General features: G+C 39.7%; 2 protein-coding genes across 2 annotated transcripts; one reads left to right on the top strand and one right to left on the bottom strand.

Moving 5' to 3' along the window:
- The first annotated feature begins 1,540 nt into the window (after positions 1-1,540).
- CUNH5orf46 (chromosome unknown C5orf46 homolog) lies at positions 1,541-10,468 on the top strand. Its single transcript, XM_025043160.1, has 3 exons — positions 1,541-1,610; positions 5,627-5,804; positions 10,373-10,468. The coding sequence occupies exons 1-3, from the start codon at positions 1,541-1,543 to the stop codon at positions 10,416-10,418; spliced, it is 294 nt and encodes a 97-aa protein (XP_024898928.1). The 3' UTR covers positions 10,419-10,468.
- Positions 10,469-15,640: 5,172 nt separating this feature from the next.
- On the bottom strand, positions 15,641-18,922 carry SCGB3A2 (secretoglobin family 3A member 2). The gene is made up of 4 exons (XM_025043159.1): positions 18,868-18,922; positions 17,830-17,872; positions 16,170-16,434; positions 15,641-15,774 (listed from the first exon to the last, which is right to left on the bottom strand). The coding sequence occupies exons 1-4, from the start codon at positions 18,920-18,922 to the stop codon at positions 15,751-15,753; spliced, it is 387 nt and encodes a 128-aa protein (XP_024898927.1). The 3' UTR covers positions 15,641-15,750.
- Positions 18,923-22,244: the final 3,322 nt, after the last annotated feature.

The following is a 22,244-nucleotide window of genomic DNA, read 5'->3' as shown; positions in this document are numbered from 1 at the left end:
CCAGGCAAATCCAGCCACATGCCAGGGGCCATGATGTGTCTAATAGAAAACACCTGAATGTTATTTCTCCACTAGCCCTTTGTGCATGCACAGTGCTCAGTCCTAAGCAGTGAGCCTGATGGCATAAATCTAACTTGTTGAAAGCTTTCCACCATGGACCACGATCTCTAGATCACAACTCTTTGTACAGGAGAGACAGGATCAGAGTCTCTCCTGTACAAAGAGTTCCTGTAGAAGATAGGTTGGAGAGGCCTGAAAGGGTCAAAGCACAGCTGCCTGATGGCTTTCAAGGGCAGTTTGATTCCTTGTAAAAAGTGTGAAACCGGGAGTAAGAGGCAATGTCCTAGCCTTGGCTCTGTGGTACTAGACAAGGCTTCTTTTTTTATATCTCAAGTAATTTTATCATTTATTAAATAAAAGGACCCTCTGACACTTAACAATGTATAAACTTTGGTTGAACCATAAGTTTGGGAATCCTCAAGTCCTAATCTTAATTAACTAAACTTATTGCATTCCTCAGGACAACCAGTATCACATAGACTTGAACCAAATGTTATTTCTTGAGTGTTTTTGTATCCAAAAGGAAGAGTATTTTACACCTGAGATACATAGCAACATTTCAACCTCAATATTTCTTTTCAATGTATGCAATAATTTTATTGTTTCTTTCTTTTTTGTTTAATGTTTGCTATATGCCTTAAGTAATATGTATTTAACTGTGAAAAAGATAGCCTTCTGCCAATTGGTGGAGACATTTAATCATGCACTTATTAGGCACATGAGAGAAACACCTAGTTCTTTCTGGAAAAACCAGAATGAGTTCCCAAGGAGGTCAAAGCTGAGAACAACGTCAAGCACAATAATAGGCTCCTTAAGAATTCAGGAGTGAATAAAACAGTCTGACCTTAAGAGATCCATAGGTTAAGAGAGAAGAGAACTATTAAAGTACTTAGTCCTCAAACAACAAGCTAAGGGTTCTACATGACAGATGATAGAGCAACTAACAAATACAGTGGAATGGCCATGACGGGGTTTCACAAAGAAGGGGGCATTTGAACCTGAGCCCAAGGAATTAGTAGAAATGCTCCAAGGGGAGATGATGGGGAAGATGTCCTAGGGAAAAATAAAGAACATGAACAAAAGCATAGGGGTGTGGGCACAAGTAATTAGCTCTGAGCCTGGGAAAAGAAGCAGAGTGCACAGAGAGTAGGCACACCTCAACAATCTAATTTGATGCTTCTTCCTTGATACGGAATAATAGTTCTGCCTGATACACATCTAATTGTCAATGCTGGCATCAGAACTACTTCCAAAAAGAGCTATTCCAGTGCCATTTACAAATACATATTAGAAGAACCAAGTTTGAAAGATAAGATAGGGCAGGGCTCATTAGTGGAAATCTAAGAGCAAGTTGTGTAGACATCTTATGCAACAATCTAAATTCCATAGTAGATGAGGTCACCTATAAAAGCTCTATAAATGGGGAAGGCTTTGGGTACATTGCAATGCTTGATCTTCACCAATAGCCAGTGCTGCAAACATGGCTGTCTCAGTGCTTCGGATGACCAGTGTCCTGGGACTGCTTATATTTATCTTGACTTGCCATGCTGGTAAGTGCTTCCAAATGCATTTCATGCAGTGTGCAGTAGTTAGCCATGATTGGAGGAAGTTGGTGGTACTGATCCAGAACATAAAAGAAATATAGGGGGAGGGACCTTTAGGCACTGGACTGGGAGATAAGAGGCAGATATTCTAACAAAAAGAAAGTAAGATTTTTCTTTAAATGTGTTTCAGTTACAGCCTCTATCCTCCAAGAATGTATGAAGTCCGAATAAACTTTTTCATATATATTTATGTGATATAGCCAAACTATTATTTTATAAATCCCTCGAGAACCAGGGGTGTTTATTTTTTCATGATTATAACTAATAATGTTTAATGATGAAGAATATATATTCTGGAATATGACTCCTAAGCCTGGCTCTACCACTAGTCAGAAATGTGACTTCAGACATGTTATTTGATCTCTCTGGACCTTACATGTAAAGGAAAATGTCATTAGTTAACTTCCTTATAAAGTTATCATGAAAATTAAAGAGAGAAAACAAACTGTAAAAGTATTTGGTCCATAATAAACGCCCAATAAATATTAATTATTCTCATGCATTATATCACTTGATTCTCATAATAATACTCTTATGTAAAAATGCAGTTTTATCATTTCCCTTTTTGCAGGTTAATAAACCAAGCTTGCAGAGAGAAAGTTACTTGGGCATAGACACAGGTAGCAGTGGCACACCGGGGCCTGAAGCCTAAATCTCTCTATTCTTTCCATTATAACTAAGCATCTACTTCTTTCATGTCTGTTCCAAGCATGTAGAAAACTACAAGGCAGCATGCAGAATTCTCATTAATTTATTTTTGGTCTGCAGAAGTTGGTGAGCTCTTGACTTGTCTCTATTCAGAAGGATAGGCCAGGGAACACGGACAGTGCACATACTGCCTTTTAGACTCTTCTAAATGTAATTTGGCAGAACTCACATGCTCAGCCACACACTGTCCCATGGCACAACACACAGGCAGACACTCCAACGGAATTACTGTAGAGATGGCCTCAGAGGCTACTACGTCCATCTACTCCAAAAGTAATCACCCCTGGTAAAGTGAAAGGCGACCAGTCCCATGAACTCCGAAAGTGGTTGAATTATTTCATGGCTTTATCTTCAGTTTCTTCATCTGTAAAATGGAATAACTATCAACTTTATGAGGTCAAATGAACATGCTTTTGTAACACTTTGTAAACTATGAAAACCGTACAAGCATCAGCACTACTATATTTTTTCAGAACTTGATGATTACATGAACAAAGAAACTCAATAACATAGTTAATGTGAACAAAGCCTACCCCTATTATATTTAAAAGAGAAAATATTCAACTCTTGGCTTTGATGATTTGTTTTTAGAATGCCAAATTTCTCAATTTTATTATTATTAATTTTTGTTTCGTTGTCCAACATTTTCAATTTTCTTAATATTTTAACAGCATTTTAAAAATTTTCGTAATGTCCTAAAGCACTAGAGGAGAAAGCTACTATGAACTATTTTGTTATTATTATTAATAATTGTAATAATGTAGCAAGCATTTATTGTGGATTTACCTTGGGCCTGGTACTATGGTAACTGGTATATATATGATATACATGAAAGATAGATGAAATATCTTTTAATCCTGACAATAACACAATGAGGAAACAGAGTAGTTAAGTATTATGTGCAAGATAACACAGTTAATTTTTTGAAGACAGGAATCAAACTCGGATATGTAGGACTCCAAAACATACGGTCCACCACATCCTAATACCTCTCAATATATACATATATACATGGTCCAAGGACTGGGGCCAAGGATCTGATTGTCACACATGCTCCATCCAGAGCACACAATCAGTGCTCCTTGCATATTGCAAAGCTACCAAAAAGCTGAAAAATGGTTATGCAAGCAGACAGATTGGAACACAGGAGAAAAAGGATTCACTTTTCATGCAAGGAACTGCTGTGCTGTTCCCTGATAAGTGTCTTCAGGGCACAATCATTTAAAGGCAGTAGTATATCACATAAACAGCGTGGTCTATGGAGTGAAAAAAGAATTAGGTCAAAACCTGGCTCAGCCACTTTCTAGATGTGCGATTTTAGGTGAGCCATTTAATTTCCTTGAGTGTCTGTTTTCTCTCCTGTAAAACTCTAGTATCGTCACTGAACTGAATAAGGATGGAAGCACTATCCAGTACCTGCATAATAGGCACATCACAAACATGAATTCTCATTCCCTCCCATCCCCGTGAGGAAAACAAGGCAATTCTGATCACTGTGGTTGCCCTGCACTTTACGTGAGGGTCGGGTCACGTCTCTATATGTCCATTTTTACCTTAACGCTTAGCATATGCCACGTATATAATAGTAGGGCTCAAAAAAAATACTTGAAGGAAAAGCCAACAGCTGAATGAAGGAATACTTGGTGATTACCATATTAGTTTTGGTAATAGGTCCCAGACTGGTGCTTCTATCAACTCTTTTATTGTGGCGTAGTAAACAATAAATGTTCGCAAAATCGAAAGCCATTTTTTCACTAAGAGTTTCCATTTTGGGATGCAAGGCTTCTAATATAAATTGACAGCCTCTACACAAAAAGTTAGTTATATCCACTTTATTCAGTCATGGGATACATTTTCTAGAAGTTGGGGTTTCCTAGGTCAAAATTTGTGGTGGGGTTACCTGATAAAATATGGGAGACCTAGTTAAAACTGAATATCAAATAAATAATGAATTTTTTTTTTTTTTTAGTTTAAGTATGTCCTAAATATTGCATGGGTCATTCTTATGCTAAAAAAACTATTTGTTGTTTATCTGAAATTCAACTTTAACTAGGCATCCTGTGTTTTTATTTACCAAATCTGGCAGCACTACTTGTGAGGCTGTTCACAAAATGAAAAGATGAAGTCCTACTTAATCTTTGGTTTCAGTTGGGAGGCCATATGTACCTAACTGCCACTTTTTCATTCCTTCTAATTCCCTCAACCATTCAGACCACTAGCTAAAACCAGACTCCCCCAAGGGAGCTTGCACATCACCAGCCTCACTCTGCATCCTCGGTCTCATTCCAAAGGGCAGCCGAATAAAGAGTCAGGGGTAAGAGACCTACAGTTATAGTTTCAGCCTCTTCTCTTACTGTTGTGAGTCTTCTGCGAATCACTTTATCTTTTCAGTTCCTTAGCCCAGTAAGTTAAAAACTACATATCCCATGAGACTGGTCAAGGATAAAATTACACAGTATTTTTTAAATCATTATCTCCAAAACTATCAGCTGATGTACAAGTAACATCTCCTCATCGTCATTGTTACACTACTTTCTTTCAATCTTGTAACACACTCGTGGTTAGGTCACAACTTTTCTGTCAAAGACTATGCAGTTCATCACTGAGTGCTGAAGAATCCAGATTTTAAGATCAGTCAGACATGGGATTGAAGTCTCTTTCTGCCACTTACTAACACTGTGACATTGAACCACTTCCTAAAGCTCTCTCAGATTCCATTTCTTTATCTTTAACTTGGCATAATAATTTTGCCTAACCCCATAAGATTATTGTGAGAATAAAATGAGACAATGCACGTCGATTTCCTGTCATAGGTATGTGCTAAACGAATACTACTCTTTACTATTTCATCCTTATTATTATCATTATCATGGGCCCAAGGATTACATGGAGAAAGAGACATGAAATCAGGCATTCTGTATTTCAGTCCTGGCACTGGCATATACAAGCTGTTTAACTCTGGGCCGAAGTAACTTAGCCTTCATGAGCCCATTAAGTCTTCTCATCCAGGAAGGGAAACAACATCTACCAAAGAGTTACTGTCTATTGGTCTGCTCGATTGTTTTCAGGAATAAATGAAATAAATGCATGGGAAGATTCTCACTGGGCAGGTGTTAAATATTAATAAATGCAACTATAGGAGGCTCCATAGTTAGCGAGTGGTGGTGTAACGGGCGCCGGGGGGCTCCCTACAAAGAGAGGCTTCTCTTTCTCGGTGCTGAGAAGCTCCTCCAAGATTCTGTTGTGTTTTTCAGATGACAAACCAGACGACAAACCAGACGACAAACCAGATGACAAGCCTGATGACAAGCCTGATGACTCAGGCAAAAAACCAGAGCCAGAGCTCCCCAGTTTCCTACACCTCTTGGGCACAGAGATCATTGAGAACGCGGTGGATTTCATCCTCCGCTCGGTGACGAGAGAAGAACGAACGTAAGCGCTGAGACAGCCTTGCTTTTGTCCAGTTCGCTGTTGGCAATGACCACAAGGCATTAAAACCAGTGAAAAACAAGTCCTGCACCTGCCGATGTATTGTTTTAATTGTGAAGTGCTGCCCTATCTTAAGCTCTGTTTGCACCTGCATGAATTTCCCTGAACTCTTTTGGGATGAGCCTGTTCCCCTCAAGTGGTTCTATAAACATATACTTTTTAATCTCAGGACCAAGTAAGGGGGATGAAGAGCACCAGACCAGGGGACGGAAAGCCAGGTTCTGGTCTTAACACAGGTGCTACTCTACTGTGTGATTTCGGGCAAGGCGCTCCCTCTCTCTGGGTCTCAGTTCGCCCATTGGTAAAGTTAAAGGAATAAAGCACCATCCAGTGCAGGCACCGCAGTTCTTTGGTGAGAGTGGTGGGTAATTGTGTGTTCGTTAGTTATAGTTGGGATGAGTCCTGCCTTTATTCTCGTTTGAGTAACTCAGGAGGGTTAGCAGAGATAGTGGCTAATCTCTTCTTAGAGACAATCTACAGACTGTCTCGTATGAGTGTTTTAATCGTGAGGGACTGCCCTGGTGGCAGATTACACACCCCAGAATTTTACCAATGTTCTCAATCTGCTTCTAAGCCCCTCATACATCTGATTCTGGCCTATAAAGTTGTGATTTTTACTTCTACTGCACCCCATTCTTCATTTTCCCCACATTAATCTTCCCAAATTCAGCTCTCCAGGATAGAATTTGTTCTTTTCAATTTCCAGGTACTTTCAAACTCTACCTCTCTGAATCTCTGCTCTCTAATTCTGTCCTTCATAGATCTCTAAGCAGAGTTTGACAAAGTGTGGTCTCTTTCCCACCTGCTTCAGAATTCCCTGGAGAACGTAACACAAAATGCAGGTTCCCTCATCCTATCTTGCACTTTCCTGGGACAAGGCTAAGGCTATGCTTTTTCACAAGCTTTCAAGTGATTCTGATATACAATAAATTTTGAAAGCCCTTGAAGGAGTGTGCCTTAAAGATCCACATAGCCTTTGAATTGGTATTCGTATTTTGTGTAGATGTGAATATTTGCATCTTTCTAGAAAAATTGCTTTTTACTTTCATTAGATTCTCAAAGGGGTCTATGAAATAGTATATTAAGAACTATTTCTGTATAGAAATAATCAGAGGTCATTTTGTAATCTCGAATCCGATTAAGTCAATATATAACGCAGACAGGAATCTATGTACAATCCTCACGCGCAAATGTTGAAACTTATAGATTTTTATTTTTGTATCGTTTTTTTCTGTGGTGGTTGCCTTTGCAATTGGTAAATGAGGAAACTGACAGGCAAACCATAAGAATAAAACCCATATGTACAAAGTACAGATCAGACTCCAGTTGAACTCATATTGTTATAAATCACAAGCAAGGGGTTGGAACAATAATAGATCTTTTGATTCTTCCTCTGGGGAATTCCTCAAATATAAAATAGAACTTTTTTTTTTCCTCTGTTCACCCTGAAAGTTGGCTACCTGAAATACCAAAGAGTTGCTGTCAGCTCTGGGTTCAGAAAAGGCAACTCATCTTCCACCATTTTCTCTTCCATTATATTCTGAGTAAATGGTGTTCTTTCTGTTCCTGAAACTTACAAACATTTCAGGCTCTCTGTCCTTGCTTTCATTTCTGTCTTAAATACTCTTTCCTCTTCTCACGGCTAGTGCTTTTGTCCTTCAGTTCATTAAAAGTCACCTCCTAGAAAACTATTCTAAGCACTAATATTGTCTTCTTTCCTTCCTTGGTTATTCTCTATCACTTTACCTTGCCATGGTGTCATTATAACATATATTACCATCTCAAGTGATTTATTTTTAGTCATGTAGCTATCTGAAAGGAGGGACTGATCTATTTAGCTTGTCGTTACAGCACAGTACCTTGTAAGCTGTATCACGCACTCTATCAAAGGGAAAGCCTTAAATATAAGCCGGGGCAGAGAGAATGGAAGGAGACCATTAAGAAGTATTCCTAAGCACTTAATCTGTACGAAGTGAGGGCAGGAATTGTGAAGGAACATTCTAGACTGTAAATCTCTTCTCAGAGAATTTGCAGTTTTTATGATAAGATGACATGAGCAAAATCAATGATAAAATGCTAAATAAGATAAATGTCAGTTAAATATCACAGGTAATTTCTAGAGAAAGGAGCTGTCACTGGGGCTTAGCTGTCACTAAGCACAGTGCTTATGGCAAAGGTGAGACACAATCTGGACCTTAAAGGACTCTGAAATTTGATTAAAAAGAGAGAAGGACAGAAGTGATAAACTGCAGTGTGGGTCCCAGGTCTGGCTGTGATCCAGGCTCATGGCTAGGGACAGAACTCTGGATTTAAAATGTTACAGTAATGTAGTAAGGCGCCTGTGCCTAACTTATGCAAGTATGACTCAGCTTATTGTTTATTACGCATGTGTGGCTGAATGCCACTGTTGTTCTCTGACATATATAAAGCCCGTGCAGTCCCCTAGCAAAAAAAGTGCGCCCTCTGACATATATAAAGCCCATGCAGTCCCCTAGCAAAAAAGTGCGCGCTCCCCATAATAAAGTTGGTGCCTGCCATTTCATTCTCATGTCAGCTCTTCATGCGTTTTTTCAACTGGACGTCTCACCACCAAAGCCTTCCCTTCCTTATCAGCTCAGGGCTGTCATGCAGAAAGTAGAAATTTTGGTTTATTTACTTCAATATATCTGATGCCTAAGTACTGCGTCAGGCACATAATAAATGCTGGATATGTATTTTTAGGACAGTGAATCGATCGGCTCATTCCCTCCACCTGCTCCCTCAACATGCATTCTAGATACTGTAGAGCTATGTAAACCAGTTTCCAGTCACCTTTGAGAAGCCTACAATTCTTGTGAATTTTCCTCCACCGCCTGGGCTTTCAGGACAAGACATTTTTCTGGTTCTCTTCTTACCTCTAGCCATTCTTTCTCATTCTTTGTATGACTTTTCTTCATGCATCTGCCTCTTAAACATCATTGTTCCTAAAGGCTCCAAATGTAGCCTGCTTGGTTTTTCACACTGGGAATATTACTTAGAATCTAAAGAGTTTCGATTTCAGATGTCTATTGCACTCTTTTTCCTGAGCTACAGTCTGAAATGACTACTTGCTACAAAACCCCATCTAGATCTTCCATCAACACCTCAAGTTCAACTGATCTAAATCCAAGCCGCTCATCTCACTTACGTACCTGCTCCTCCTCTGGTGTCCTTATCTCAGTAAGTCACATCCCCTGTCACTTAAAATCTAAAACCTCAAGGTCTCCTTGGACCCTTCCTGCTCATCGCCACCTTCACCCAATTGTGGAATATTCTATCCTTAACTTTTTTACTATACCATTCCTTTTCTTTAACTCCACTGACTCGTTGGCCTAGTCAAGTTCTTCATCATCTCTTTTCTGAGATCTTTTATTAGATTTGTAATTAGTTTCACTGTTTTTATCTATCTTCACTCCAATCCATCCACTAACCTACTATCAGAGTTACATAGCAAAAATGCATATTTGATTCTGTCACTGCTATGCTTAAAACCCTTTTGTGAATTTCCTTTGCCTACAAAAGCAGAGCAAGTACATTCGGTTGATATTAAAGGCTCTTCCCTGATGCCAACATATCTTTCAGTCATCTCTCTCGCTCCTGCGGCCAAGCACCTGATGCCCTAATGATAAATGGTTTCTGTTTCAGAGCAGACCTTGTTTGTATAAATCGCCAATATTTTTGCACATGCTTTTCTCTCTTTCAGCAATGCCTGGCCTCGACCCCAACTCCCAAACCCATTCTCTTCATCTGACAAGTCTAATCATTTTCTGAAGTTCCACTCAAAGACAAGCTCTGTGAAAACATCACAGAACCCTACAGTTAAAAAATTCAGATACTTATGCTCTGGGATTTCATAATGCTTTGTAGGAACATTTATGACAGCTTTTTTCCCCTCGTTGTTTTAAATTACTTGTATCTCAATGCATCTGTTTTCTCCACTAGACTATATATAACCTCCTCGCAGGCCTTATTTATCTTTTACCTGTCAGAGCTACTCCGCACCCAGTCCTTGAACAGTATAGTGGCTCTGGAACTGATTCATGATTCTGGAGATCTAAGTTTTAGACTTTGCTTTGTAGTTTACCAGCCATGTGACTTGGACAGGTTGTTTAATCTCTCTGAGCTTAAAAATATAAAAATTCATTCATGTTTTCCATTCGATAAATATTTATTAATTTATAGTATATGCCTAGGCATTGTTCTAGGTGCTGGGGATATATTACTGAATAAATATATTGAAATATATGGGTATATGGAGTTTATATACGAAGAAACCTAACTAATAGGTTTGCAGATTCAAAGAGGTAATTATGCATAAATGGCTTTTCAACCTTGAACTATTATGAAAATCTTTGATCTTATTTCTTTATGGCATAGGAAAATCTGGAGAAGAAAAATGTGGCTCAAACATTATAAGACACCCTAGTGATCATGCTAACATTTCTATTCAGTTTAAATTATAATTCATATTTTTCTCTTTTTTTCTTTTCAAGAGGATTTATGGAATTTGACGATAAGCAAGAACATTCATCAAAGTGACCTCCCAGGTGATTTTAACTTACAATTTTCAACTAAAATAATAGTATATGGGACAAAGAAAAAAGGGTCTGTCTGATTTTATTAAATGAATTTGGATGCCCTTGCCTACCTAGCAGCAAAAAAGGTATATTTTGTTTTGTTTTGTTTTTCTTTGTTCTTGCTGGAGTTTTTAAAGATTAACTTTAAACATTTTAAAAATCATCTTAAAGATGATAATAACATAAGGATTAAGGGAGGAGGCACAATTGTGGAGTGAAACAAGCACTAGGATTTAGGAGACCTGATTCTTGTCACAACTCTGTTAGGAACTTGTTTTGTGTACACCCAGCCTATGAAATAAGGGGATTATATGCACTAAGATCTAAGAGACCAAGTAATCGTGCAATTTAAGTCACTCACAAGAAGAGTGAGATTTGCTGAACCTAATTGTATGGGCCCAAGTTATGAGGGAGGAGGAAAGGATATGAACTCAAGCAGCCTGATTCCAGAGTCTGTTCTTTATCACTAAGTGATAATGCTACTGGAGAACACAGGAGAATATTGTAGGAGGAGGCAGTGGAAAATGATGATTAAGCTATTTGACCTTAGACATGTCTCAAGGTGCCCACAGAAATAAACCACTGCTCCTTTGATTAGCTGAGTTACCTTATTTGCATCTCCAGGAGGCATAGACTTTCCCAACTTCCATTTCACATCTGATCTGGGAATGCTCTATTTCCCTACTAGCTCCATTTCATAGCTTGGGTGTGATTAGTATATAAGCTCAGAAAGCCACTATCAATCTATACCAGAACTTAGCTTACTCTTTTCCTAAGCTTCGAAGGATGGAAATCAGGCTTGGGGCACTGGAATTAAGATTTGCCCAACCCAACACTCTCAATTCTCACCCCAAAGCCAACTAAGCTTCTAAAAACACTCACTTATGTTTGCATTTTTCCATTCCCATCTTCTCAGAGAGCAGCCTACCTCTTGTTGCAGGTGTCCTAACCCTTTGCCTTCATTCAGGCTACTGGTATATACCTCTCCCCATTGGTACCTATGCCCCAAATTCTTGGAGTACCTTCCTAGAGGCTCAATGTATGAGGCAGTCCAATAGGCAGACAACGTGAAAGAATTAGGAAGAGTAAAATGCATAGAAAAGTAAATTTAACTTCTAATTTGACTACTTATTGATTATATGACCATGAGGAGGTTACTTGGACTTCTTGAGCCTCCCTTTTCTCCACATATTTAAAATGTGAGGGACTTAATTGTTTCAGATCTTAATGTCAGAATTTATCTATACTTAAAAAGGTTTGAATAGATTCATGAACCAATAGACTCTAAAGGGCAAGAAGAAATGGCTCAATCTAGAGACCAAAAAAAAAAAAAAAATGGGCTTGAGAGAAGGAAGCCTCTAAGGCAGAGGTTAAATTTTGTATGGTTTGATTAGGTGTATCTCTTTAAACTTCAGTGAGGGTGCATTTAATAAGTAGCTTTAAAAGTTTCATTTGTATGATAATTGCCTCATCTAATCAAAAGCGAGTCATCACATTAGATGCCAGTGATTCACAGAAATGCCTGTTTCTCCAGTATAAAATATTTGGCTAAAGTTCTAAATTATTTCCTAGATTGAGACAGATAGATATCCCATCTTTCTCCTACAACATACACCTCTTTCCTGTATATGCTTTTAGTGCTTATTTAATCTATGCTTACTATGTGTCAGATTCTGCCAGTGCTACCAAGATGAGTAACACTGCCCAGCCACTGAGAAATTAACGGTCTAGGCTATCACTTAGTATAAGGTACCCCAGGACTGTGGAGGGAAATGATAATGTTATGTATAAAAGTTTCTTGGACATGCATTGAAGAAAGGATATAAAAGGGAATGTCTGGAGGAAGAGGTGGGCTTTAAGAGGGCTCTACAACAAAAGCGAACTTCTACATGCATTCTCAGATGATGTGTAGAGAGGGGAAGGTCTCAAAAACAAATCACTCAATATTTGGACACCTGAGTCTATTGATCACATGAGCATGATTTCCTTGCATTCATAGATTTACAACCTTAACTCTTGTTGCCCTGCATCACTTAAAATCATCTGTGTCTTAAGTCATTTGACATCTTACAATATAAATTTCCTTTCTCGTGTTAAAAATAACCTGATAAACCTTACTAAACTATTAAGATTATCAAACTATAAGATTATCAGTAAAAGATGAGAAAGTATTTTATGAATTCTTCATTTCTATATACATTCATTCAATTAAGAAAAATATACTATGGACACTAGATCACATGCTTAGACCTGCTGAGTTAGAACTTCTTAGGAATAAGTAAATTTAATAGGTAATTCACATGTAGCTAATGAGTAAAATTGCAGTTGGGCATGACGTCATTCAGTATCCACTCCATGAAGTCTTATGGCAAAAGATTCTTTTAGAATTTCAGGAGGGAAAAAATGCCTTCCCTAAGGACTGCTTCCTCTTTTCTGGTAAGATTTATGTAACTTGGTCTGTTTCTTTTTTTCCTCTCTAACTGGAAAGTCAAAGTAAAGCTGATGTCTCAATTTATGTCTATGTTTAACCTCTGTGCTTTCTTTCCTCATCCCTGTTACTGATTCTTGCCCTATATATCCTGCATTTTTGTTTTTGTTGTCATTGCTTATTTCCTCAAATATGGATTACAGTTGCTTTCATTAAAATCATTTCACATTCTAAAGCACAAAGGCATAAAAATCTTTAAGAAAAGATTAAAAGATCTTTGTATTTTTCTTAAATCTTAAGCCCTCTCTAGCTAGTGATTGTTTCCTTCTCTCCGGCCTGTGTTTCTAAGGAGACACCTTCTTGGCTCCAGAATAAGTCAAGGGCAGCCAAACCCTGCTATTCTAGTTCTGCTTCACAAGTCTTTCATGACAGAGGCCTCAAAGCATCACTCAGCAAGTTCTCAGCAAGCTGAAGGCCCTGACTTCAACCAAATACAGCTCATTTTGAACACCCTGACTTTGTATTTTTGCTTCTAGAAGTCAGAATGAATGTGTCCTCTTTGGAGTCCCATATCCTAGTTCGTTGAGAAGATTTTTGTTGGTGGTAGTAATTTTTCCTGAGCGTATTTAAAGTATTGAATGCTACAAAAACAGTAAATATATAAGATTATTAGCCAGAATACTCAAAGAACGGTTCGAAATAAGGAAACTAATCTCAGACAAACAAGTCCAAAGTCGCAGCAATGATAAATGATTTAAAGAGGCTTTTAACCTTACTCCAAAGAACAAGCTTTTAACTCCTAAAAATGTATGAAGTTTCGAAGTTAAAAGTTTCACGTCTTTTATAGAAAGTGTTTCAAAAATATCCTAGCCCACTCTCCTGGACTGGTGAACAAAATACTGACCTACTTTAAAAAATAATAAGGTTAGTGCTGTTCCACTGAGGCCTTATTATTCTCATAAAACAGCAGAGTGTCAGGGTGGAAGAGTCTGTGAAAAGTCTAGGGCAGCCCTGCCATTTGTCCTGTCACCTCATCACACAGACATGGATCCTCAGTGGCCATTGCTGTGGTCCTTGCCAATTAGTCACAGAGGATCGTACCATTATAAAATCTGACCCAGATGAGCCAGTAAAAGATTAATAATGATGCTCAATAAAATAGAACAATTATGAGAATACATTTTAATAAAAGTCACATGAATGTCTTTGTGACCATTATTTAGTAGCATAAGGGTGACTTGAACATAAGCACTGTGATATTGTAACAGTCGATCTGGTAACTAAGAGTGCTACCAAGTGACTAATAAGTGGGTAGTGTATATGATGTCGATATGCGGGACAAGGGATGATTCACATCCTGGACAGGAGAGAGCAGGACAGAGTGGGATGGCACAAGATTTCATCACAACACTCAGAACGGTGCAATTTAAAACTGATGAATTGTTTATTTCTGGAGTTTTTCATTTTATATCTTGGATCATGGTTACTGAAACCACACGAAGCAAAACCGCAGGTAACGGGGGACTGCTGCACACACAACGGATTCAAAAGATCACAGAAGACCTGAAAGTCAAATAGGTGATGGAGAGGCAGCACCTTAGAAACTGGTATCAGGAGGAAGCCACTACCAACCTGAGCTGGAGAGAAAAAGAAAAGAGATGGTGTAACCAGAGCCAGCAGCTGGAGTCACCTGGCAAAGGCTGGAACCAATGCACACCTACCCAGCAGGACCTGGTGGCTCAAATGTGCTACAGGCACTTCCAGAGGCTTCTCTCAAATAGACAGGGAGGGGAGGCCGCACTCTGGCTTTCTCCTTTTCCCACCTCCTGTCCCCTGCCTGGGCCTCCCAGAATGCTCCCAGAATGCAAGCCAAATATTAGCTTACCTGGAAATCTGAAAAAGACAGCCTGCAGGGCTCAGCTTCATGCCCCGTCTTTCCCCTTGCACAGAGCAGAGCAGGGGAAGGGTGGGAAATGGATCCGAGAGCAAACAGTTCCAAGACTGGCACAAGATCAGGTCTGAAGGCAGGCTATGGCAGAAGCTCCAGGTAGGAAGAAACTTGATTTTTCATTAAGGCATTAAAGTGTTAGCAGCAAAGAGATTGAGCTATCTTTTCAGTATGGCTGGGGCTAGAGCACAGGTGAAGAAAGGAATCTTGATGAGACTAGACAGGTAAACAAAGGCCAGATCATGAGGGGTCTTGCATGCCATGCTTAGGAGCTTGAAACCTATTTTATCTGGTCATGTATAAACAGAACTATATCTTAGAAAGATAATTCTGGCATCATTATAGATGGCGGCTTGGGGGAAAGGAAAGGATCGGTCAGAACCCATTTGCCAAAGTCCGATATAGTCAAGGCCTAACTGGTGGAAGGTTCTGTGAAGCTGTGCAGTGGCCCTCCCGCAACTACAAACTTAATGGAAACTTGCCTCTGGTGATATTGGCTCCAAACCAAAGAGGCTTATGAGACCCTAGTCTTGTCAGACAATTCTTTGAAACGTCTTTGATATTTTATGTTTTAAAATTTCTTTAGACGTAAGAAAATAGCATAAAAGGTTTGGAAATACTGTCAGAGAAAGGACAGTTTCAGACAATGGAGATATTTAACGTAGAGGGGAAGAGAGGAAATTGGAGCTATGAGTTCCCTTTAACAACAGGCTCTCCAGAGTTTACGACCCAAGGGGAAAATTATACAGTTAGGCCCTTCTGAATAGAGCCCCCAAAACAGAAATAGGACAAACTGAAATCTCTTCATTGTTTTATTCATTCTTTTCAGGGATCACTGCACTTTAGGATGGGAAGTTTCGGCCAGGGAGGAGGGGACCGTCATCCTCCTTCCACCTCCACCCTCGCTTTATCCCGACGTCACACCAGATGCGACAGGGCTTCCTGAAAGACAGAAGGACAGTAATAAACATAAGAGCAGCTTACATGTAATTAGCGCGTTTCCAAAATAGTCACTCTCCTATTTAGCACCATTTTACTGATGGGAAAACAGAAGCTCAGAGCGGTTACGTCTAATCCAGAATCCGAGGGCTAGGAAATTGCGGAGTCACAGCTAGAACACAGGTCTCTCCCGTTCAAATATCCCTACTAGAAAAATCTAGATATGCAATTTCCTTGATGTTCCTGGAGATGCAAAGTTTATGTGAGCACAATCAGTAAGGGAGAAACACACATTCGCAGCGAGGAGAAGGGCGAGGTGGGAGTGGGGGGGGCAGGGCGGGTACTCAGGGTGATGAAGCCCTGCCCTTCGACAAATCGGCCCCACAGGCTGTAGTTACCAGCAGTTTCTCCACAGCCTCAGAGGCCTCTGGGGTCAGCACATCCACACTCTTCCTGAGCCCTTCCAGAAGGTGCTCAACAGAAATGCCCAGAGTATTAAGAAGAAGCTTTAACGGATCCTTGAAGGGGAGAATGTCGTCCAGAGGTAAGGCATCTTTGACAGGAGTCAGCACACTGCTGACGGGGAGGGCAGAAGCTGCAGAGCAAAAGAGAGTCCAAGTGAAACAGGAACATCCAGCTTCTATGACCTCGGCACCCTCCACGCTGTCCACCAAGGGCCTCAGTCCAGCCCCATCACCTTGATGTCCCACGAAAACTTCTGCCTCGGGGCCTTTACAAATGCTGTTCCAACTCCCTAGAACTTTCTTTCCCCAGAGAGCTACAGGTCTTCCTTCCTCGCATTATTCGATGTGTTCTCAAGTGTTACATTCTCAGAGAGCTATCTACAATGGCTCCCTTGTCGCCCTCTGTCTGTGTTTTTTTCTTACCATTACCTAAAAATATTAAATCTTTTTTTTTTTTTTTTGCCTTCATCCTCTCACTAGAATGCAGGCTCTGAGAGAACATGGCATTTGTATTTTATTCACTACTGTACTCCATTCCTAGAATAGACTCTAGCATGTAGTAAGCACTCGAAAGATACTGGTGATCAACTGACTAGGCATATATTTTGCATGTGGCTATCTTCACAGCCCACAATTGTGAGACCAAAAGGGGAGATGGCATGATGAATTTCCACCTGGGCACATGAATGAAGCCGACCATAGCCCAGGAAGCTGCTTCAAACTAATTCAACTCCATGTTGGAAATGTAATTAAGCACCAACTCTATGCCAGTTGGTGCAGCTACATAGATGAGTAAATCAAGAATACTCCATTCAGAGAACTCATACAGTCTGGTGGAGAGTGAAGATCTATATACACCACAATGTGGCATGGGCTATGTTAACATTATGGACAAAGCTCTATGGAAACACAAAAGAAGGGATGACTAATTCTAATGTGGGAGAGTGCTGCAGGAATTGTCCAGAAGCCAGAGCTGTGTCTTAAGGCAAATGTCAAGATCACGAGGTAATAAAGGAAGCAGCATTTTAAAAAAGAACAAAATGAACAACAGTACTGAGATGTTAAGATGCATGTGTATATACACGATGGTGACTCTTCTGCCCAGAGTGGCTAGAGTGCAGAATTTCACTGGGTATGCTCAGGGGGGATATAGGTGAGGCTGTAAAACTCAGGTGAGGTCAGACTTTTGAAAGCCTTGAATGCCATACTAGTGAGTTTCAGATTTTTTTTTTTTTTCCTGAGGGTAGTGGAGAGCTAGCAACGCTTTTATATGAGACACCTGCATTTCATGTCTTCAGTTATAGAAAGATAACTTTCACATAGACAATGAATCAAAGGTAAAGCATGAATGGAAAAATATGTATGACATTTTTATAAAACACATGCATGGGTATGTAAACGCACATGTACATGATCTTACACGTAAGAATACACGACCTCCTGCTAGCTAAGACCCTGCCATAGTTCATTTTCCTTTGGAATCCTCTTTATTTATCCATTTAAATTGTAAAAATGGAGCCCGAGCACCTATCTTCCCTTCATCTTTTACCGCCTAGTTTCCCCTCAAAATTCTCTTTTATTTCCCTCCACTCACCTTTCAGATGCCACCTCTGCAAATAGTTCTTTGTCCCTGGACACTAAAGAACAACAAAACAGCTAAAACTCGGGAAGTTACAAATCTGTCGAAACTTCAATAAAAACACAAGACAAAGTAGCCAATGTAGGTGTGGGCAGCAAGCACTCAGGTTCTCCTGATTAATTTCCCTAGTTCTTATTCTAAACACTTTGGTGAGTGTCATCTCTGTATGTACTCACACATTTCTGGGGAAGGACCCTCAAAGCTTCCTGTTCTCTGAATGAGCGGTGGCCATCACAATGCACTTTGCAGATGCACCCAAATATGTCTTTCCGATAGGTACAGTGACTCTCTCCAAAAAGAAGGGGTCAGTTCCCATTCTCCTGCAAGATGCCAGCTTCTATACGCCACCTAGAAATCGAGCTGTTCATCTGTCAGTACTACCACAGAGCGCTGTCTGTATACTTCGTACTGACTTCTGTAGAAATCTTACCTCCTCTGTCAGACTATGAGCACCTTGAAAATGCCATTTATATCTGATCCATGTCTGAATCTTCTAATGCTTATCTAGTGCCCAACAGACTATTCAATACATATCTATTGAATAGATATTCAATATTGAATAGATATTCAGCTATTCAATACATATCTATTGATTTTATGAACAGATAACTGTAGCTATTTCTCAGGAGATCCAACCTGGATACCTGACTTATTAAAGATGATAGCAAGAATGACTCCATATAATTTCAAAAGTATAAGAGAAATGAGTTGCAAGTCAGATTTCGACTAAAGATTAAGGAAGATAAAGAAAACTGTAGTGATCAGTGAATGTTCAACAATGAAATCTGTGAAATTCTTCTGTAGGATGCGCTAGGGATGTTGGATTAGGGCTTGGACTGAGGGCTGAGTAGGGTACATCCAAAACCACTTCCAACCTTACTATTCTGTGGTTCTAAAACTCCCTCCACCATATTCCACTGGGAGCCTAAGCTTACTAGTTGTGTTTCTATTAACAGAAAACTAGAGGAATATCATATGTTCCAGGCTACTCACCAGAGTAACTGCAAATGCTGATGGCCACCAGCAGGAACACAGTGACCAGCTTCATGACAGATTATCTGTGATATTCACTTGGAGTTTAAAACTGAACTAGAAAACCCAGTGAATTCACCGAGCCAGTGGTTCCACTTGCAGTATCAAGTGTAACCGCTGCTCTTGTACACGCACGTATTTATACACCCACCAAGGACCTGAATTTCAGTCACTACCACTTGACTCGCCCCAGCAAGGAAGAGCATGAAGGTCATGTTTCTTTACTCAACACATTAGAGGTTTTTCCGCTCTCCCCCACGTTCTCATGAGAAACAAAGCCCGAACTTAAGCATTTTCAAGGGCCTCTTGCACAAGTGCTGGCCCAGAGATGCCAGAGGTTGGCAAAGAGCTCTGAGAGTCCTTTGGGAAGAACACTGAAAAGAAGAGAAGGCTTTATATTTAGATTTACAAGAGTGAAAGTTCTGTTGTTTCCTCGCAGCTTCGAATTCATTTAAAGTTCAAAGAATTATTACCTGATGAGCCACTCAGTTGTAGAAGCCATCTGGAGGTCCCATCAGCCCTAGTATAATACAGACTCAGCTCAATGGCATTTAGTGGCATATTTCTCTAGAATTTGCTTCCACCCACCCCATCTGCACTCACACATTTACTACGGCAAATTCTTTTATTTATTTTTTTTTCCTAGTGTCTCTTGGTTATTTGGGGAAGCCCCAGGGTGTGCTATCTCTGTGCTCTCATATAGAATAACAGGCTCAGGATTTAAAATCAAAAATGACTTTTTAAAAGCCTGGGATTCAATATTTATTTCTTTGTGTAATCGAATCAGTATTGGTCTCTTCATCTAAAATAAGGACATTAACAGCAGGACAGTCCCAAAGGTGTGTGACCCTGAGGGAAAAAATTGCAAGACTCTATCTATATAAATAATTTCAATTACCAAAATATGCATTACAGAACCATTCTGAAAGTTCAATCCCTTATAATAATGCAAAAGAAATATTATGCTGGCTGCAGGAACAATCTGCTTAAAAGGCTGCCCTCCTTGAAACCAGGACTCAGCCATGGGGACCTAGAATGACCCTATTTGTAAGCCCAAGTCCTGGAGTTCCATGGGGTACCTGGTGCCTCACGTGCAAGGAAGTGGGGGGAAAAGAACTTTGAGGGAAAGAAGCAAAGATCACACTTACTCACTCACTAACAAAAGTATCCATATGTTTACACATAGAAAAAAATAATATATGCATATGAACACACACAAATCACATATAATCATCAAGCACTGCTGTTTTCACTTATTTGTTTAACAAATATTGCACATCTACTGTGTGCCAGTTCTTGAGTCTGGAACTAGGACTGGAGCAGTAAACCAGACAAGCAAATTTCATGTGTTCATGGAGCTGGCAGTGTAATGAGATAAACAGATAATATCCAGGTAAACAAACAAAGACAAGAACTAGTGGTCAGTGCTATGAAGAAGCCAACAGGCTGCTATGCTACAGAACAAGTGCATTGGGGGTCCATCAGACGTGAGAAGAGACTTGGACTTGGCTACTTCTATGTTATGATTCATTGCATTAATCATGTCTTTTTATTTTATATTTTTGGTGCTTTGACATGTTGGGGCTTTGCTGACCCTGGAGAGGTTGTCTCTGGCCAGGGCCAGCTAATTCCTAGAGACTACAAACAATGCCCCTGGGTGTGCACCTTTTATATGCAAACCAACCAATCCATAGCCCATGTTGTCAACCATGCCCTTTAAAGGCCACTATTTTGCTTCCCCAATTACCCTGGGCCAGGTATGGGCCAGGTACCAGACAATGAGGGGCAGCCCCTGTGCCCAGAGCCCACTGAAACTATTCAAACTAGCCTACCCTAAACCTGCCTACCCTGTCTCCCCCATCCAGCCTATGGAAACCACAATAAAGGCTTTTGCCTACTCCTAACAAACCTGGCGCTTCCCGTGCATTCCCTCCCCTGTGGCGTGGCATGCCTCCTTCTCTTGGGATCTGTGAGTATAACAAACTATCTTCTCAATGGCAATCATCTCCTGATCTGTTAGCCTGAATAATAATAAAACATATTTTAAAACAGCCATCTAGCCTTTCTCTGTGACTTTGTTATGGTGCTGATACTGTCTCTCTTTGCAGCATAATTATTTGTAGTGTCTTGTTTCCCAGGACTAATCTGTAAACATCTTAAAGGCAGTCTGTAGTGTTCATGTTTGGATCCTAACACAGAGCCCTACACACTTGATACTATTATTAGGAACCACTGATCAGTGCCAGGCAACACACTTTGCATATGGTATTCATTTCATTCTCCCAAAACCACTGATAAGAGCTTTTATCCCATTTTATAAATGAGTAGTCTGAAGCAGGAAGCAATGACTGGCCAAAGTCAAGTAGAAAATATTGTGACCAGAATTCGAGTCTTTTCTTTTCTGATTTGTATTTCTTTACCTTCAAATAATTAATATGCACTTCCAATAAGCATTTGTTAAATAAATTAATTCATGAAGAGAAATGAAAGGAAACAGAAATGAATGTCGGTGTTTCTCAATTTTGGATGTGCTTTTCAAATAGATTTTTTTGGGACATTAAATTTATAATTGGGAGTAAAAATTCAATTAGCCATTCAACAACTACTTATTGAGCACGTTCGATATATCTGGTTCTGCAGTAGTTTCTAGGAATACAGCAGTAATAAATCAGGCATGATTCTTGCCTCATTTGAAATATATTAAATAAAACTGTAAGAAGCAGTTGGTAAGTCTTTTTTTTTTTGTCTCTGTAAGAAGAATAACAATTATAAAGAAGTCACTGAATGTAGATGCAAGACACTGATCAGAAAAAGAAAAGAATCAGCCTGAGATTTTATAATTTCACTCTTCCTCCTAGCTGAAGGGACAGTCACTGCAAATCACACTGGAATATTGAACTAGAGCCTGCTGTCTTCCCTCTTCCACTTGCTGCAAACGGGATGGTCAAAAGCTGCCTAAACTTAAACCTATATAAAAAGGAGGAAAGTCTTAAAATGTCTTTAAAAACACCAGCATTTAACATATAATCAAGCGTCACAGTTCAGTGTATAAATCTCATGAAGCCTGGAGAAGAGCAAAAATATGTTTCTGGCTCCTTCCGTATTGATCAATTCCTATTAAGTGAAATCAGTTCATTGTCATTTGAGGCTCACTTTTAGCCCCTTTCCTAGACACTGCAGGGAAATCCAAATAGAATGTGAGTCCAGGAGGATTTAACACAAGGAACGACGGGTAAACCAAGAGCCGATGGAAGAAAATTCTAAAGAGCATCAGAAGGAAGATAAGTGATTAGTCTAGGCTTGATTTTTCAGTGAAGATTTCATGAATGCAAGTGGCT

This window comes from Pteropus alecto, unplaced genomic scaffold, assembly GCF_000325575.1.
Source record: "Pteropus alecto unplaced genomic scaffold, ASM32557v1 scaffold40, whole genome shotgun sequence".
Classification (NCBI taxonomy): Eukaryota; Metazoa; Chordata; class Mammalia; order Chiroptera; family Pteropodidae; genus Pteropus; species Pteropus alecto.
This window is presented reverse-complemented; position numbering and strand designations above follow the sequence as displayed.

Excerpts from the sequence above, each read along its gene's own strand:
- CUNH5orf46 (XM_025043160.1), top strand. The coding sequence starts at position 1,541 with ATGGCTGTCTCAGTGCTTCGGATGACCAGTGTCCTGGGACTGCTTATA. Across the intron at positions 1,611-5,626 it reads TATCTTGACTTGCCATGCTG|ATGACAAACCAGACGACAAA; the intron begins GTAAGTGCTTCC and ends TGTGTTTTTCAG. Across the intron at positions 5,805-10,372 it reads GTGACGAGAGAAGAACGAAC|AGGATTTATGGAATTTGACG; the intron begins GTAAGCGCTGAG and ends TTTCTTTTCAAG.
- SCGB3A2 (XM_025043159.1), bottom strand. The coding sequence starts at position 18,922 with ATGAAGCTGGTCACTGTGTTCCTGCTGGTGGCCATCAGCATTTGCAGT. Across the intron at positions 17,873-18,867 it reads CAGCATTTGCAGTTACTCTG|TGTCCAGGGACAAAGAACTA; the intron begins GTGAGTAGCCTG and ends GTTGTTCTTTAG. Across the intron at positions 16,435-17,829 it reads GCAGAGGTGGCATCTGAAAG|CGTGGAGGGTGCCGAGGTCA; the intron begins GTGAGTGGAGGG and ends CTTGGTGGACAG.